General features: G+C 32.4%; 2 protein-coding genes across 6 annotated transcripts in view; one reads left to right on the top strand and one right to left on the bottom strand.

The window, feature by feature from the left end:
* Positions 1–1,362: 1,362 nt before the first annotated feature.
* On the top strand, positions 1,363–5,263 carry LOC136340836 (protein takeout-like). Its single transcript, XM_066285230.1, has 5 exons — positions 1,363–1,539; positions 2,011–2,251; positions 3,975–4,108; positions 4,366–4,515; positions 4,579–5,263. Exons 1-5 carry the CDS (start codon positions 1,374–1,376, stop codon positions 4,728–4,730), a joined length of 843 nt encoding a protein of 280 aa, XP_066141327.1. The 5' UTR covers positions 1,363–1,373; the 3' UTR covers positions 4,731–5,263.
* smog (G-protein coupled receptor 158 smog) overlaps positions 4,874–18,517 on the bottom strand; it is a 45,978-nt gene continuing 32,334 nt past the window's right edge. The window contains exons 4-12 of one of the 5 annotated variants that reach the window (XM_066285171.1): positions 14,270–14,435; positions 13,331–13,399; positions 12,630–12,779; positions 11,444–11,599; positions 10,222–10,332; positions 6,798–7,046; positions 6,500–6,718; positions 5,284–5,301; positions 4,874–5,119 (exon numbers count right to left, since the gene is read on the bottom strand). In XM_066285171.1, coding sequence (XP_066141268.1) covers positions 4,961–5,119; positions 5,284–5,301; positions 6,500–6,718; positions 6,798–7,046; positions 10,222–10,332; positions 11,444–11,599; positions 12,630–12,779; positions 13,331–13,399; positions 14,270–14,435 — 1,297 coding nt within the window. In that variant the 3' untranslated portion in view covers positions 4,874–4,960. Of the gene's footprint in view, positions 5,120–5,268; positions 5,305–6,499; positions 6,719–6,797; positions 7,047–10,221; positions 10,333–11,443; positions 11,600–12,629; positions 12,780–13,330; positions 13,400–14,269; positions 14,436–18,517 lie in introns of all 5 variants that reach the window. The other 4 variants (XM_066285169.1, XM_066285170.1, XM_066285167.1 and 1 more) reach the window with 4 other exon arrangements.

Raw genomic sequence — 18,517 nt, 5'->3', positions numbered from 1 at the left:
AATATACAATGATCAAAGTTTCAAACTAGCTATTCACAAAGAATTATGAGAAAGAATGATGTGGTTTCAATTGTTAAGAACGGTTTCCTTTTTGTCCCTTCCCGCTGGGTCTTAATGATTCCACTTTGTCTATGGTGCCTTGCATAAAGTAATATGTGCGATGAGACAAAAATGGGATGAAACGCAGACAACCATAGGATAACGCAGAAAGCTACGTAACTCTGATTATGTTTATAATGACACATACGAGCTTTACTTACAGAGGTGTTGATCTGAATCTCTTATATGGGCATAGAAAATATATGAACACCATGCGAAAAGTGACAGAATTACTAATTTTAGTCTTTCTAGATTAAACAACAGCTACTTATTATTATTTCCCACATCCTAGAACGTTTGAGTCAACAAATCTCTTGCTCTCTATATATCGGTCAAATCAAAATGAATAGTAATGAAATATACAGGGTTTTCCATATTAATCTATGCACTTTTAAATTCAAATAAAAACTTTTACATAAAAGTAAAAGAATATTTTATTGGGATAATATGTAATTAATTGTATGATATTTATTATTATTTTAGATAACTTTTAATTTTTTTAAATAAAATCTTTTAGACGCCCTCCATCTATTTTACTATTTTGAATTCTAAGTTCAAAATTTTGCATTATCGGGCGAAGCAAATCTCCCTCAGGATTTTGATCCACAAAAGAAAAATTCATCAATTTTCTTCAGATTTCGATTGATTATCAAAATGAATAGTTCTGTAATCATGACTTCTCAAATTTTTACCCTGCTCAAGACTTATATTTTTTTAATCCTGACTTTCACTCTAACCAATCGTGGCGTTCGAGCGGTTACGCGAGACATTCAAGATTTTGAAATTTGACTACATTTGAGCCACAACGACCTTACTTAGAAAATTGAAAAAAATTCGGAATGATGGCCGCTCTTGAATACTGTAACTTCCATGTAACATTTTTTCATTTGAACAATCTGTGCAAGTGCAAAAAAATCGGTTGCCCATATTTATCTTCTATTTCCAGGGTTTGCCTGGACATCTAGTATATTATCCCAATAAAAGATTTTATTACTTTGATTGGAAAATTTTAATTGAACTTTTGAAGTAAAACATATGGGAAACCCTATATGAGTTAAAACTTTTCAGAATTTGAGGGAATCATGGAGTAAAATTTGTACTCCGTAGCGTAAACACAAATGTAACAAAGTCATTTGATACTATATATATATTGTTCTGTTTACTGAACCTCGTAATTTCCATAGTACCAGCATATTTTATTATTTATTACGTGTTGTATGTAGGTAACATAATATTGCATGCAACGTGATATTATAATATTTTCTCTTTAATATATGTATATTTACAAAATAATTTCAATTTTCGATGACACCCATAACACATTCTCATTACACTTATGTGCTTATTCGGTGAAGATGGCTATAATCAAATATTCAAAGTACCTTATTTTATGTGCAATATTCTTAAGTGAGAGCTGCATATTTGGAATACCGGAATTACGTAAGTCAAAATTGAAATTCATCAACAAGGAATATTTGCAGCGTAAATTATTACGTGATGAGAAGTAATTAATAAAATTGGTAATATCTTAATTGCCATCAGTGTTCTCGAAATATGTTCAATAATTTGACTTGATGTTGTATTCCCTAAACTATCTGGGTAAAGATCACTCGTGTTGCAAAACACCGCTTTTTTCCTACATTTATTGATTTATTCACCTTTTATTTTTTGACGATTTGACAACCCAAAACAGTTAAATACTGGAATATTTATAAAAATGTATTGTTTGATTTGATTTTTGAAAATGAACGCCAAAGGATAATTGGCGTGAGCTCTACTCATCCTTCCATGCAACTTTGCTAACATTTTTGAAATTCTCCACTAAAACAGATAAATTCAAGTTTTTGTGGTCTACCAGTTTGCAAATTTAGAAAATGGGGCACCTATGTTCACGTACTTACTTGATTTCAGCATCTTTCCTCAAACTTTGTTCAAAGTCAGATCCCAACCTAAAACAATGTCTCATAGACTCAATTGAAAGCCTGCGACCCTTAATGGCCAAGGGAATTCCCGAATTCGGAATACCTAGCTGTGAGCCATTAATCATACCACAAATTGTCCTTGATCAAGGTCGGGGTCCAGTATCTATTAAGTCGACTTACACAAATATACAAGTATTCGGACCAACAAAATTCTTCATAAAAAATGCCAAGTAAGTTATGAGTTCCATAGGTATGTATACTACACAATAATTTTATTTTATACCCCATGAAAAAACGTATTTATGTGGGTTTCCATTTGAACCAACAAATTTCAAAAACCACATTTAATTTTAATTTATGTGAAACTTTGCTCCCTACAAGTTTTGTTATTGATCATTATTGAAACCATCCATTCTAAATGCATAAAAATGTTAAAAATAAAACAACTTTGTAGTGGTTATGTGGAAATAGTTGCTTCTCCATCGTTAATGTTTTTTAATGACGAAAATCTATCAAAGACAGCGATCAATAATCGAAAATATTACGTTCGCTGTGCTCAGGCGTTAATGAAGTTAAAATCATTAATTGCTCATTAATATGTAGCGTGACCCATTTAAGATGGAAACCCCCGTAACTTTTGCACTTTTAACTTGATTCTAAAGAACTAATGCTCAAAAGCTAAAAAATAAAAAGCTCCATTTATGCTGTAAAAATTATTTTCTAACTCATCCGGGCAAGGATTACCATAATTTTTTTTCTATGTCAAAAATCGGAAAGAAAGATTAAAGTGTTTTTTTTTAATCAGTACGCCACTGAAATCAGCAATCTTTAAAATGGGTACGTACTAAATTCCATTAAAAAGTAATTATCATTAACCTTTTTAGAGAAGTTTATTTTATAGTTGCCAACAACATTATTTAATCAAGATAGCCATAAAAACAAATAAAAAATAAAATAAATAAACCAATAAACTAAATCTTGGGAGCTACCACTAGCCGACCCTTTAATTTAATATATTTATTGTATCTTTTTAAAATATTCTTTTGGACATTTTTCAACTGTTGGGGAGTTATTTCCTCAGAAGCTTTCCGTATACGGGTTCGAAGATCTTCAATGTGGCAACACACAATCTATAAAATTTATTTTTGATCATGCCCCATAAAAAAAATCTAAGGACGTACCATCGGGACGTCTAGGAGGCCATTCAATTGATGGACTATTACGGTATATCCACTTATTTTCGAAAGCATGCAAATTTAAATATTGTCTCACACAAGCGGAATTATGAACAGGACTGTCAGCTCATTGAAAATAGAGGTTTCTCAAATAAGTGAATTGTAAATTGTCCAAAAGGTTCATCACTTCTTGCTCAAAAATTCTAGAAAATTTTGATATCCAAAAAGAAAATAATTTAACGTTTGTCGTTCAATTTCAATCATTTCGATTGGTTCTTATGGCTCGTTTAATAAAACAATATTGTTGGCAGCTAAAAAATAACCTTCCCTATGATGGTTAACAATACTTATTTTTTGATGAAATTGGTTACGCACCCATTTTAAACAATGCTGATTTCAGCGGGGTGCTTATTTTTTCCAAAAAAAAACACCCTAATCCTTTTTCTGATTTTTGCCATGGAAAACTAGTTATAGTAGGGCTTGGTCGGGTTAGTTACAAACCAATTTTTACAGCTTAAATAAAGCTCTTTATTCTCTGTCTTTTGCGTCTTGATTCTTTGAAATTGGATTATAAATGCAAAAGTTACAGGAGTAATTCCATCCTAAATGCGTCACACTGTATGTGTGTTATTTACAACATTTTTCCGTCTAACGGAATCTAAACTTACTTATTTATTAAGTTTTAATTTTATAAATCTGTATAAGCTTGCTCTTAAAACATATATTTACATACATATTAAGCTTAAAGTGATGTAAATTAATACACGTGCTGTTTTAGGATTGATATGGATAAAAACAGATGTAAATTTAAGCTGTTTTTACCAGAATTGACTGTTAACACCAATTATACAATGAGTGGTAAAATATTAATGATGCCAATAGTCGGATCAGGATTGAGCTTCGGAAACTATAGTAAGTACTTACTATAGACCCTAAATGTGGGTTTTTACGATCATTCCCTTTAAAATTGGGAAACATTTATCTATTTTTTCAAAACGTTCTGATAGATTGTTTTTCCCTAAAATTTCTATTTTTTAATTTTATTTATTTTATCTGAACACTTGTTATATAAAGATTGATTTTAGTCATAATTGATCGAACAAATTAACAAGCAACAGGCATACTTGACGTGTTACTTTGGTTAATTAACTCAAACTGTTCGATTTTAGCTGATATTGATGCAGTGGTAAGTATGAAGACAAATAAAATAGAAAAAGATGGCGAGCAATTTTTCAATATTGAGAAGTGCTTTATCGACTTCGATATCAAAGATGCCCGACTAAAATTTGAGAATCTGTTCAACGGAAATGAAGAATTAGGTAGAATTGCATTGATAATAGAAAATATAATTAGTTTTATAAAACCAACTACATGTGTTTTAGGTGATGCGATAAACCTGTTTCTAAATGACAATTGGAAAACTGTAGCGGATGAAATCAAACCAGTACTAGAAGACCGGTTGGCAGAAATATTTAAAAGATTTTCAAATAAAATCTTCCATAAATATCCCATAAGAACACTTTTCCCAGAATAAAGCTCAAACGCCACATCAATCTACATATGTTTAAAAGTGCAGAAAATATTATGCAATATTTAACAAATTTTCAAATATGGAATATCATTTGTTTGCTCTTCTTTTTAAATTTAAATATACCTGTTTCAAAACAACAACAATCATTTAAACTAAGAACAATTCTCATTTATTCAATATTCTTTTCAATGATGAATATAGCAATATCTTAGAAAACAAGTTTGTCAAAATGTCTAGAATATCTGGTTAGTTGATGGCAGATCGGCATAAATGGCACTAGGTCCCTCAGTGCTACAAACCGAGTCTTCTGGCGTTCTGGATGGTTCCGCTTCCATAATTTCGGTCTCGAGGTCCCTCTTGTGATCCCTATCCTTGTGCTTCGAATGTAAGCTCTGGAATTGTGAAATATCATGAGATGAAATAATTTTAAAATAATGAAAATGATTTTAATTCAAACTATTTGAAGCAACTAAAAATAATGGGGTTAACCCGGATGTTGTGGGCACCCGGTGCTGACTAAATACCTACGTGTACGACTTACCATTGTTCTTCTTACCTTTTCTTTGCTCCCCTTCTTCTATGGAAAAGTATATATATATATAATTAGATTAGAATAGTATAACAAAATAAATGCGTATATTAAGCTAAATGTGCGTATCAAACATGCGCGCAAAACGTTTGCGATTCTTGCAAATATTTACAGGTTGCAGGATTATCCATTTAGCAGCGCGTACCACCTATTTTATGATTTACGATAGTTAAAGAAAAAACTTTTGTACACCTTTACAGTATACAGTTTGTATTGCATTTTAGAGCTTGTCAAGAATACACATTTAAAAATATGTTTTTCGACTTCCTGTAGAAAAAAATCGATTTTCGTGTCAGTGGCCAAAAATGCTATCTTATCTCCTGAGCAAATAGTTTCACCTACCTTACCTAAAAAGAAGCAAATTTCATATTTCTATACAACTTTTGGAGATCGAAATTAATATCTTTCGTTTGCGGATGTTTAGCTTGAGAAAGCAATAATAACAATTGTCAAGACTGATGGAGATAAATATATATTTATATATACATACTATATACAGAGTGTTTTATCAACAATGGGCCAACCGAAAGCTGGAGATACAACATGTCAAATGGTGACGATTAGAGAAAATATGCCTTATCCAAAAGTTGATAATTTCGAATATATACAAAATGTTGAACATAATTTTCATTTATTTCTTTGTCATTGTTACGAAAGTACATAGGTTAGACATCTGAAAATTTGTAAAGTTATGGTTTTATGTTTTTAAGAATATGAAAAAACACCTGATTTTTTTCAAAAATGAAACAAGAATACGTAATTAATGGAAAAAATAATGCTCTTTCAGATTTTTCTTTAAATTGCATGTTAAATGTATAGGGTAAAAAGTTATTAGCTGTAAATTCTATAAAAGTGAGTGTAAGTAGCGCCCTCTATTAGCAACGCACAAATTACAAAACTTATTTTAATCGTCATTTAAAATACGTATATTTACAAATTTTCAAGTGTCTAACTTAGTTATTTTCAGAATAATGGCAGAAAAATTATTTGAAATTTTAAATTTCAATACCTTATGTAACCGAAACTATCAACTTTCAGATAAGGCATATTTTCTTCAATCGTCACCATTGAACATGTAGTATCTCCAACTTTCGGTCGTCGCATTATTAACGAACCACCCTGTATAATATAACGATTTATGGATGAGGATAATGCAAATACGTCAAATCCGAAGATATTTTACCTGTAAACTGAATCTTCTATGTTGCGCTTTTCTACCACCACGCCTTTTGGATATGTGGGGGTTATCTCTACAAATAGTTTTCGCCTTGAAGATTTCTAGTTGAAGATATAATCTCTTAAGCTCTGCTCTAATATCATCTGGATTCATATCCGCTATACTTATTTCACCCATTTCGACGTCACTATTGTTACCCGATAAACTTCTCTGTGAAGGTGGATCCTGCAAATATAGACAAATGCACCAATTTTATTATTAAACGAAACCGTGCACGAAGGTACTCCTTCCTACCAATTCTCACCTTAAAGGCATCCAATGGAAACCTGCAGGAATATTCCTGACCCAGTGATCTTACTTGTTTTTGTTGGTACCAAAACTTTGGTAAGAAAATCAAAAAAAGGGATGTTGTTTGGGAAATTTGAGATCTGACACAGTAGATGATTAATACCATGTCTGGATGTAACTCATTTAGGATTGAAATCCTGACAGCGTAAAATATTATACTTGCGGCTAATTCTATGCTCGTGACTGCACATAGAAAATTTCTCTCCTAAAATTAATACGGCAATTAGCTAATATCATCACAGATATAATATTAGAACAAAAAATAACATTTTTTTCTTTCACGAAGTGCTAAAAATCGATTAATATAATAATTTATGGGTTTGGATCTATGTGCATGTATCTAATTAGGTTGCATATACAGTAGTGGCCATAAGTATGGAAACTTTTTTAATGTCGCTTTAATTTAAAGTGAACGATTATAATTTGAAATTGTAAATATAAAATAGATTCTATTTTTAATAATCTTTCAACATCCATGGTATATTGGTATTTATTGGAATTTAATTTGGAGTAAATATAAAATTAAAAAAAACTGCGGACAAAACTATGAAAACTATTTACATTTTTTGATAAAACGAATCAAATAAAAGCTAAATTTATCGAATTTACACAGTATACAGTAGAATTCAATAAAAGTGACAGTGCCAAAGCGTCATTTATCTGAAGAATTAAAACAGCGAGTTGTATAGTTGTTTAAGCAGGGGCACAAGCAGTGTGATATTTCTAGTCCTTTAAATGTACCCAAAGGAACAAATATCGAAAATATTGCAACGTTTCATGAACGTGGTATAATAGAGAGATTTCCAAGACCAGGTAGGCCCAAAAAGTTTCCAAAACGCACTCAAGAATTAATACGAAGAATGTCGAAAAAAAATCCACTATTGACTTCAACGGATATTTCAAGACTTCTTGCTGAAGAACACAACATAGTAGTATCGAGTCGCACAGTGCGGAGATTCTTGGTAGCTGGAGGTTTGTTTGGAAGGGCTGCTGTCAAAAAACCACTGATTTCTAAAAGAAATAGAAAGGCGCGTCTTGCTTGGCAACATGTCAACTGGTCACAGGAAAAATGAAATACGATCTTGTGGAGCGATTAAAGTAAATTTCAGTTATTTGGTAGTGATGGTATTCGATACGTAAGACGTCTTAAGAATGCAAGATTCGATTCTAAGTATCAATTACTTACTGTAAAACATGGCGGTGGAAGTGTTATGGTGTGGGGGTGTTTTTCTGCGTCTGCGGTTGGGCCATTAATTAAAATAGAAGGGACTATGGACCAATTTGTATATAAGGACATCTTAGTGCACCATATGCTTCTTTATGCAGAATAGGAAATGCCCTTGTCTTGGAGTTTTCAGCAAGACAATGTCCCCAAGCACGCATCAAAACTGGTTAAAAATTGGTTTGAAGAAAATTGTGTCGCGAAAATGGAATGGCCGTCGCAGAGTCCAGATCTTAACCCGATCGAACATCTTTGGGAACACCTTGAAAGGCAAATTTGGAAAGAAAAAATTCATAGTTTACCGCATTTATTCGAGGTTTTGGAAAGAGAATGGAAATTAATTCCAGTGGAAGTTTGTAGAAAACTGGTGTATTCTATGAACCAACGGTGTCGTGCAGTAATTAAAGGAAAAGGATTTGCCACAAAATATTGACACAATTTTGAAACAAAGGATATATTTTATAAGTTACTGAAAATACATTATTGGTTTCCATACCTTTGTCCGCAGTCTTTTTTAAATTTCATATTTACTCCAAATCAAATTCCAATAAATACCTATATACCATGGATGTTGATAAAGTATTAAAAATAGAATCTATTTTATATTTACAATTTCAAATTATAATCGTTCATTTTAAATAAAAGCGATATTAAAAAAGTTTCCATACTTATGGCCACTACTGTATGTGTCTAGGATGCGTGGGGGGCACTTAGTATTCAAATAACAAAGACAGGGATATAATTTGTATCGGAGATGTATTAATTTTTAAGTTTAGAAATGTAAAATCTTCAGTTAGCAATAAGGTTGAAGAGCAGGCTAACAGGTTTATCGTGGAGATAAAGCATTGTCGAATGAGGTCACTATTACCGATGCAATTAAGGGCCATGTGTGAAGTTTCGGTCCGTGGGAAAACCAGGACGAACAGGTATCATTCCCTTGAGCTGAGAGGACCACGGGGAAAGGGAAAAAGTGAAGAAGGCAGTAATTAGAAAGAAGGGCAAAGTAGCGGTCGGGTAGTAGTGAATTCGTTAGCCTTGCCTTACTATCAATATAATAAAACATTAAAATTATTGATGATGGAGAAAATTCCTAATGTTACTCCGACATATGCATGTCCCTTACAGACTGCACTAACGGGTTAAAACTGATGATGGAAGTGTTTACAGGTTGAATAAAGATGATGGTATGAATCTACTTATGTCTTTCAATTGGTTATTTGTTAAAATTCTAGAACGATCAGAGGTGTGACAATATACAGTGTGTTTGTTTTTTCTATGGGGTGTCTTAAAACAAAAGGTTTATGATTTACCACATGATATGGAAGTGTTAAAAGAGCGCATACGGGAAGCAATAGGTGAACTAAATTAGCCGCGAATTATTGGTAAAATGTAGGGTAAATTGATTAAGTTAGCAGAAAAGTGTGTCAAGGTGGAAAGCAGTTATGTTGAATAATTTTCAACTATATAAATAGTTTAATTTAATACTGTCGAATTTTAATTCTAAAATTGGTATTTACATTTTTTATTGCTTTAATATTGTTTCATACGTTTTTTGTCAAAAATAATAAATAATGGTAGTTCTATCTTGAAGCATTTTTATGTTTTCCTAATTTATTAACCTCGTAAACATCTAATCTAAAATGTTTATATTGCAAACTTATTTTCTCAATAACCAGAACTTTTTATAAAGAATGACTTTTTGTCATATAACGAAATATAAAGATATTTTCCTCTTGCGCACTCTATCCGCTAGCACACTGTATGTTAATAATTTCGTTGTGTTCCGTATAACTATAGACAGTTTTCATAATTTGTATTTTATGTTGCTGGTGTGTAATTACCGAATTAATAGTTTTTATCTCCTCATTCATTATTTGCCTTTGTTAGAAGAGATTTTTTATTTCAATAAAAAATCACAAAATTTTTGAGACAGTACTGGTCGTATTTTATGATATCCTCGGTTTGACGCATACTATTCGTGTGTATGTAGCAAGTGTAAAGATCCAAACTACAAGCTGTAGGTTTGTTGGACAATTGTGAAGTATGTTGCTTCGTTTTTTCATCTCGAACTATTGATTCGAAAGATTGTAAAGTTTGTTTTCAAAAAAATAAAACAGTGAAAATTCAATGCATCTCATTCTGTTGGTTATCTACTTACATGAAATTGAGTTCTCGCATTTCTGCTGGCGTACGCAAGATGAATCCCAAAAACGAGAATCATTAACTCTCCAACTTCAGTAACATAATCCCACCACAAATATTTACACCCCTAAAAAATGTTATGTCGATAGGGTTCATAAAAATCAAACTGAAATCGCCAATTTATATGTATAGGATGTTCAATTAGAAAAATTGTCAATTTAGGTATAACTTTTTATACGAGTTGTTTCCTAACTACGTGTAGAAAATTTAAGAGCGTAACCCTAGAGGAATTTCAAGTAAAAAATGTCTAACAAACAAATGTCCGCAAGTGCTTCGTTTTCAAAATACAGGGTGTTAAAATATATCAGGACAAAACGTTTTGCTTGAATATTTTCAATATGGCTCAAAGTGCATTTTTTACTTACATAAAACATATTATAAATATTATGTTTTGCTGACGTTTAAAGTGGCGGCAAGTTTATACTCAGTGCAAGATATTTTTTTTCATTTTTTCAATTCCAATTTAATTTCTACAGTTGGTATAATATTCAATTAAATTGTTTTTTTTACCTTTGAAATAAATAAATCTTGCACTGATCAATTTTTAATAAAGAGTTCCTGCAATTTTTTCTAGTTCTCTTTGAAACGAAAGAAATAAAAATCGTTCTCACTTAACTACAAACACAGTGTGGTACATTTCGTGCGCAAATAGAACAATAAAAATATTCCAAGAATACGCTACTGTCGCATGAAAAAAATCTGAGCACAAGCAAATATGAGACTTTTTATTACACATTGGCATATTAACATTTAAAAATTCAATTTAAGACATATTGGAAATATTCAAGGCAAACGTTGTTTTTTGGTATATTTTAACACCCTGTATTTTAAAAACGAAACATTTGCGAATATTTGTTTATTCGACATTTTCCACTTGAAATCCATTCAAGATTACGCTCTTAAATTTTCTACACAAAATTGGGAAGCGCCCTGTATATGGAAAATGATGGAGAGTTTCCAACATTATAAAATAAATAATGTTATGCTGAATGTCGAAATTTTTCGAACTTTTCATGTGCATACATATATGTTTCACAGATATGTTCACACAAAGTATGAATCTTATGGGAATCTACATTATGACCCTGAACTAACATCTTAATGGAGAATATAAATACGTTACAAAATTTACATAAATTTTCTAATAGATGGGCTAGAAAATCACCGGATAAGAATACCTCGAATAGTTCTCCGGTGTCAGTTTGCAGAATCACAAGAATAGAGTAATTTTCTGTAACGAAATTCAGCGTAAGGGCCGTGAATGCTGCCATGTAAGCTAATCCAGACAAAACCATAATTAACAAATATTTGAGGAGGTCGGTATCCTTGACTACCTGAAATATAAAAAATGGTTCGATCAGATTGATCCCTTTCTTAATTTTTTGTAATAAATTTTCCAAAAATGTTCAAATTCGGTCAACCTTTGGACCCGAGCAGATAAAAACAATTTTTGACGTTATTTAACGTGCCGATTCCGAATGCGCACTTTTTGTTATTATAATTGTTTTTTATTTTCAAGTTCGCCTGACAAATTACTTAATGTATTATGTTCGGAATTATTTGTTTTTGGTTTGGAACGTGAGTTATGTTGCCATATTTAACACCGCAAGGCTATTTACACCTTCACGAGGTCGTCCGCCTCGTCAAGCTTGGTGTGATCAAGAAATTTATCAAAATGCTCAACCGCCAAGGGCCGACTTTTCAGTATTTAATTAAGTTGTTTCCCAAGTTGTCATACATAAAAATTAAACAAAAAATATTTGTCGGATCCGATATTCAAAAATTAATAGCAGACAAAGAGTTTAGAAAATATTTAACAACACATGAAGCCGCAGCATGGGCACCATTTCAAAATGTTGTTAAGAACTTTCCTGGGAAACCCAAATCTCTAGCTTTTAATCAAATGGTCGAAGATTTGTTGCAAAATTAGGAAGAATTGGAACTTCAGTGTCTCTCAAAATACTTTTTCTGCATTCCCATCTGGATTTTTTTCCTGAAAACTTGAACGACACAAGCGATGAGGAATGAGAGCGACTACACCAAAACATGGCAAAAATCAAAAGATGATATCGAGAATTTTGAGATGGTGACATGCTGAGCGACTACTGCTGGACTCTTATGTGTAACACGAGTCCGAAACAATACAAGCGACTCAGTTCAACTGTCCTCCACTTTTAATTTATAATTTTTCATCGAATTGTTGAAAATTGTGGAAAATAAATTTCTCAAAATTCTCCACAACTAGAATCAATTTTAAAGGACAATTTGAAAATTCGGATTTAACGGTCTAAATTATTTTAGAAACAGCTGTTCGTTGTCCAGGTCCAAAACTGCGTAAACATGTGTTATTATCGAAACACTTACCCATCGATGAGCTTTTCTCGTTCTAAATTCAATAAGATGCCGGTACAATTTTAAAATAATGGCACCATAACATACAATAAAGCCTATCTCCCGTATCCAGGGCTCCAATAAACAACGTACAATGGATGGCTTCATACTTCTTACAATTACCTAAATGAAAATAAAGAAGTATATGGGTACCTAGTGGGATACGAATTGATGGCTTCGACAAATCGTCCCTCTTCATTTTTTTACAAATATTTAAGTAATTCTGAAACTTCTCGGAAGTCTGAAAACAGCAACGAACTCCCCTTAAATTCTATCCAACTTCAACAATTTAAATCAATTTGTATTTTGTGAATAAAATAGTTAGATACCCCGTATCTGAACTATGAGATCGATGAGAGGATTGGGACGTGATAACCCAATTTACAGTTTATAGATTGCAATCGATATGAAGTAGGTAAATGATAAATAAATAATCTAGAAGCGTGGTCTACATTCGGTTTAATAAAGGTCGGATAGGATTGCTCTAGGAACTTCATAATTTTATTTTGTAGAGCATTAAGCGAGAAAAACGTATTACAAAACTAGAAAATGGTATTTCGTTGCCCAGCTAGTTCTCTAGAACATTTCTTTCTTTCCTAAGAGCGAACGGTAAAATCTACCACAGAATTCTTTGGATTGTTTTTACAACACCGTAGAAATTTGGTTTAACTCACCGTACTGTATAGAATAAGATTTCCTAATAATATTATTTCTAGAATGGTCCACATACCAGTTGCAATAGCCTGAAATACAAGGAAAAATATATCAAAGTAATTTTTCAGATATTCCCCGTTAGCTAATGCAAATTTCAGTACATATAATTATTTTTTCGACAACAATCTTTAGAAGAAACGCACATTCTTATTTTCGTATTCATTATTTTTCAGATATTTTATAATAAAATACCTTCAATTATTATAGAAAAAGGTTGTTTGAAGCTTGCCGGCAAAATCTGTTTGGTGGTCTCAATAGATTCGACAGGGCGAGCCTCAAATGGTGGATCAGTTCTGCAGTATGTTGCAGGGGGATCCTCAAGGAATTTGTAAAAAATAATAGAAACATTCTGTTTGGAAAATTGACAGGGTTATTAAGGAAAATAGAAATAGTAGATCTAGAAACGTTTTATTAAAATTTATAGGTTAAATATTTGAAAGGTACTAGTGTAATTATGGATTGATTATAAAATCGTCGTTGTCAAGTGCAATTTTAGAACGCCTGTACCGAAAAATCTTTCGTTGCGAATTTAAAATTTTAAGCTTATATCAAAGATTTTCAATTGCTTTTAATTTCTCATATCTAGAAGTACCAAACGCTATATTTTAACAATTAATAAAATAGAGAAAATTGAAAACTATAAAATCCTTCACTTTAACACCTTAATAATTCCGTCAATGTTCCCAACATAGTTTTTATAATATTATTCTCATACTACCTGGGGGTCGCCCTGCATCCCACTGAAACAGTGATCCGCCATTTAAGACTTACCCTGTATACTAAAAAATCACTATGCATATTTTAATTTTATATTGATGAAAATTTACACATACAACATAATGGCGGGCAGCCTGTTTTCTGCTTTGCAGAAGATAGTCTAGAGTTTCAACTAAAATTACCTTTGTTTTCCGCTGTTTAAACACAATGAGAGCTAAACATAGTACAATTCCCATACTAACTAGTTGTATAATAATAATACAGGCCCCAAGATATGGATCTTGGTTCACTAAGCAAATACCATTCTTGCCACATTTCTCCGGGCAATCATTTGGGCAAGGTTGGCACCTGAAAATTAAGGCAAAAACAATCAATATTATGCACATTCCATAAATGTTTATATTGCCAGCCATTAATAATCTCTACAATATGTCCCTAGATATGGTTACCAAAAGCAAAAAATTTCTTATTTCTTATTTTACCAGAAAAATGTATTTTCCATTCAAGTTTTTGCTTGTTCCAAAATGGTTGAATCCCTTCTCACCGACGTAATTTTTCTATTAGTCACAGAGAAATATCGAAAAATAGGTCCAAAAATTAATAATCGTCCATTAGTTTATTAAATGTTTATTACAATAATTAAAAAAAAAGGAAACCACAATTAAAAATTTCATTCAATCCATTCATGAACTTCGTGAACGCATGGTATAAGTATTCTATGCATTTTATTGTAGCTTCTTCAAATCTCTTCAAGGAATAAAGATGACACAGTATCTCTTATCGTGTCTTTCTGAATATTTTATATTCGGAGGAAGATCATTCGCATAAATTATTTGTTTTAAATAGTCCCAAAGGTAAAACTTTGCTTTAGTCAAATCAGGGCTTCTCAATATCCATAAAATCGAACAATTTCAACCGATCCGGTTCTCTCCAAATCGTATACGTTTACTGTAGCTGCATATTGCCGATTACGAACAATTCCGAAATAGGGATTGCGTGGCCCCTCTACTTTTCATGCCGAAATGAAACAGTACCATTGGACAGGAACGTGGCATTCTTTACATCTAATACGGAACCAGTACTTTCGCATTTCTTTTAAAGTTTTAATTTAATCCCTCTATAACTCGATGAGTTGCTTTATCACCTTTGTTTACAGTCCCATAAACACTAGAATTAATTTTTGGAATTTTTCAACTAAATTAATCTATTTTCGATATTTTTATGTAACGACAGAGAAAATTGAAACAGCAAAAATTGATTAATCCGTTTTTAAACAACCCAAAAATTTCATGATGAATACACTTTTCTAATGGAATGAAAAATAAGCAACTTTCGCCTCTTGGCAATCCTATTCGGGAGTATACTGTATATGGATAGTTTTAACAATATTTAGGTTGTTCAACAATAAAGTCATATATTAGCGTTTAACGTTGTATAATCATGTCAGAATACGTTGTTGTTTAAAATAAAAATTTTTTCCTGTACAGTGTGTCAACTTGAAAACGAACCACCCTCGATATTTCGGTGATTATAGAAAATATATGATAATGCAAAAACCCGTCGATTATCTTTTCAATGGAGAAATTCTTTAAGTCTGTTTTCTATTTAATTGCATGCACCCTCTGGTGGGGGTCGAAACAATCACTAAAAGCTTAAATGGAAAGGGGGTTGAGTTATACCTCATTTGAAAGGTCTTTCAATTACCTTTCCAAATGTACTTTTTTTATGTCATTAAGAGGTTCTCGGAAAATCATATTCAAATCGTAAGCAAGTTTGGGTATCAACTGTAGAGAAATTGTTTATTAATGCTTTAAGTGTTCAAATATTGTCCATTATTTTCTAAACAGTAATAAAGTCGGTTTTAATATTTCACTTAATCCACATAAACTTTTAATTGGAGTTCTACTCTAAGTTGTAATTCTTTGTACAGTTGTTCCAAATTTTGAGATTACATTTTATAAACAACAGATGATTATTTTACCTTTTTTCTTTGTTTGTATTTATAAATGTATTTATATAAACCTTTTACTGACAGAAAAACAGTAAGAATAAGACTACTGGATTGAAAACGGACGATGGAATTCTTAATTTTTTTGTTAAATTACTAGATATTTATCATTGTAAGGTTGGTTTCATATGTTAAAGGTTGTGTGTTTATAAGATTATTTAAAAAAATAATATACACGTTTCAACAAAAAACCGAGATTATTTTCATCTATGAAGAATGTGGAAGATGCGGCAGAAGAACAACAAGAGTTATTAATAAGAGGAATCCTAATATAATATACACTCTCGTATCCGAACACCCAATATCCAAATATCCTATCGTACACACATTCTATTATCCGTATGATCTGTTATCCGCACAACATTTCATAGTGTATTTAGATTTATATGATAAAAACGTACTTTTTTGTATTCGACTGGCTAAATGTAAACATATTTAGTCTGTAGTCTGAAACCGATCACAATGGCAAGTAAACGGAAACGTGTAATTTTAACTTAAAGAAAAATACAAAATAATTAAAGTTCTTGGAAATGTGATAAGTGCAACGAAATTAACAAAGATACGTGGTGTTGGAAAATCTACAATAAAAGATATCAAAAAACAGAAACAGAATATGGAAAATTATTTACAAAATGCAGGTTCCAAGGATGCTAGTACCAGTAGAAAAACCTTAACAAAACCTAAAAATAAAAATGTAGATGTTGCTTCATTCCAATGATTTAATCAACAATGGGACAAAGGCAAACCGATATCTGGACCCATGTTATGTGAAAAAGCGCTATAATTCAAGGATAATTTGCAAGGAAACCCATTTAAAGCTAGTAATGGTTGGTTAGTAAAATTTAAAATACACTCACTTTCACATGAAATACACCACCCAGTAATACTAATAATTAAGTCTTGTAACTTGGGCAAAATAATGCTTCATAATGGAGCATCAAATGATCAGACTTTCAGTAAAAAAGAAATAATGCTAGTGGTTTTTTTGTCATTGACCTTTTAGATTTTTTATTCAATTGTAAATAAATAAAATAATTTTTACACGGAAATATCAGTTTATTGTGTTGTTGAACTGTGAACAAGACATCTCAAAATGCCCCCAGTGAGACAGCATCGAAATTTTTCCCACGTTTCGGATTTTGATAGAGGGCGAATTATCGGCATGAAGGAGGGTGGACTTTTTTTTCGTGAGATTGCCCGAAGAATGAATCGGAACCACACCACGATTACGAGAATATGGTCTTCATGGTCTGAAGAAAGGGTTCAGCAACATCGTCCAGCTGAACGTCGTCCCCGTAGCAGCAATGCACGTGAAGATCGACTTCTTAGACGGATGGCCATTGGTGATCGATTTCAAACAACAATGTCTGTTGCAGTAGATTGGAAGGGAGCTTTAAATCGTCGGGTATCGATGGCAACAGTTTACAGAAGAATTTCGTCTTTTGGCCTGCATTCATACCGCCCAAATCTACGACTGCCACTAACCGTCTAACACCAAGCTTCCAAATTGACCTGGTGTCAAAAACGAGTTGATTGGAGTCATGTTTGGAACAATATCGTCTTCAGTGACGAGTCGCGATTTTGTTTATGGATCAATGATGGTCGTAGAAGAGTCAGACGAAACCGAGGTGAAAGAAGAAATTTACAATTTTGTGAAAGGCGCCATACAGCTTTAACACCTGGTGTTATGGTATGGAGTGCGATATGTTTTGGTCGAAGATCTTCTCTTGTGTTCATTCCAAGCACTCTAAAGGCAAGTCGCTACATTAAAAATGTTCTGAGGCCAGTATTAGTACCCTTCATGCAAACTTTACCAAATGGCATTTTCCAACAGGATAATGCAAGACCACATAGTGCGAACATTACTCGACAATACCTGGAAGAAGCACAATTGGAAATACTGCCTTGGCCTGCACGGTCACCGGACCTATCTCCCATCGAACATCTTTGGGACATGATGAGTCGCCGTCTTCGAAATTTACCGAGGCCTCCAAACGATGTGGATGACCTTCGTCATCATCTTGAGGTAGCATGGAATGAAATACCCAAGGAGGATATCGATCATTTGTTGCAAAGCATGCCGCGAAGAGTATGTGCTTGCATTGCCGTACGAGGCGATGTCACTCATTATTAATTTTTTAATCAATAAATGTTGAATTTTTTTACTGAAAGTCTGATCATTTGATACTCCATTATGAAGCATTATTTTGCCCAAGTTACAAGACTTAATTATTAGTATTACTGGGTGGTGTATTTCATGTGAAAGTGAGTGTATGTCATGGTGTTCGACAGATAGATATCTGTGGGGAAACACTTTCAGCGGATGGTACTGCTACAGAAACCTTCAAAACAAACTAAAAATTTTTTAAATGATGAAGGATATGAACTAGCAAATATCTACAACTATGATGAAACGGGGATA

The sequence above is a fragment of the Euwallacea fornicatus genome, chromosome 8, assembly GCF_040115645.1.
Source record: "Euwallacea fornicatus isolate EFF26 chromosome 8, ASM4011564v1, whole genome shotgun sequence".
NCBI lineage: Eukaryota > Metazoa > Arthropoda > Insecta > Coleoptera > Curculionidae > Euwallacea > Euwallacea fornicatus.
Note: the sequence above shows the minus strand (reverse complement) of the source record. Positions and strands in the feature narration are given on the sequence as shown.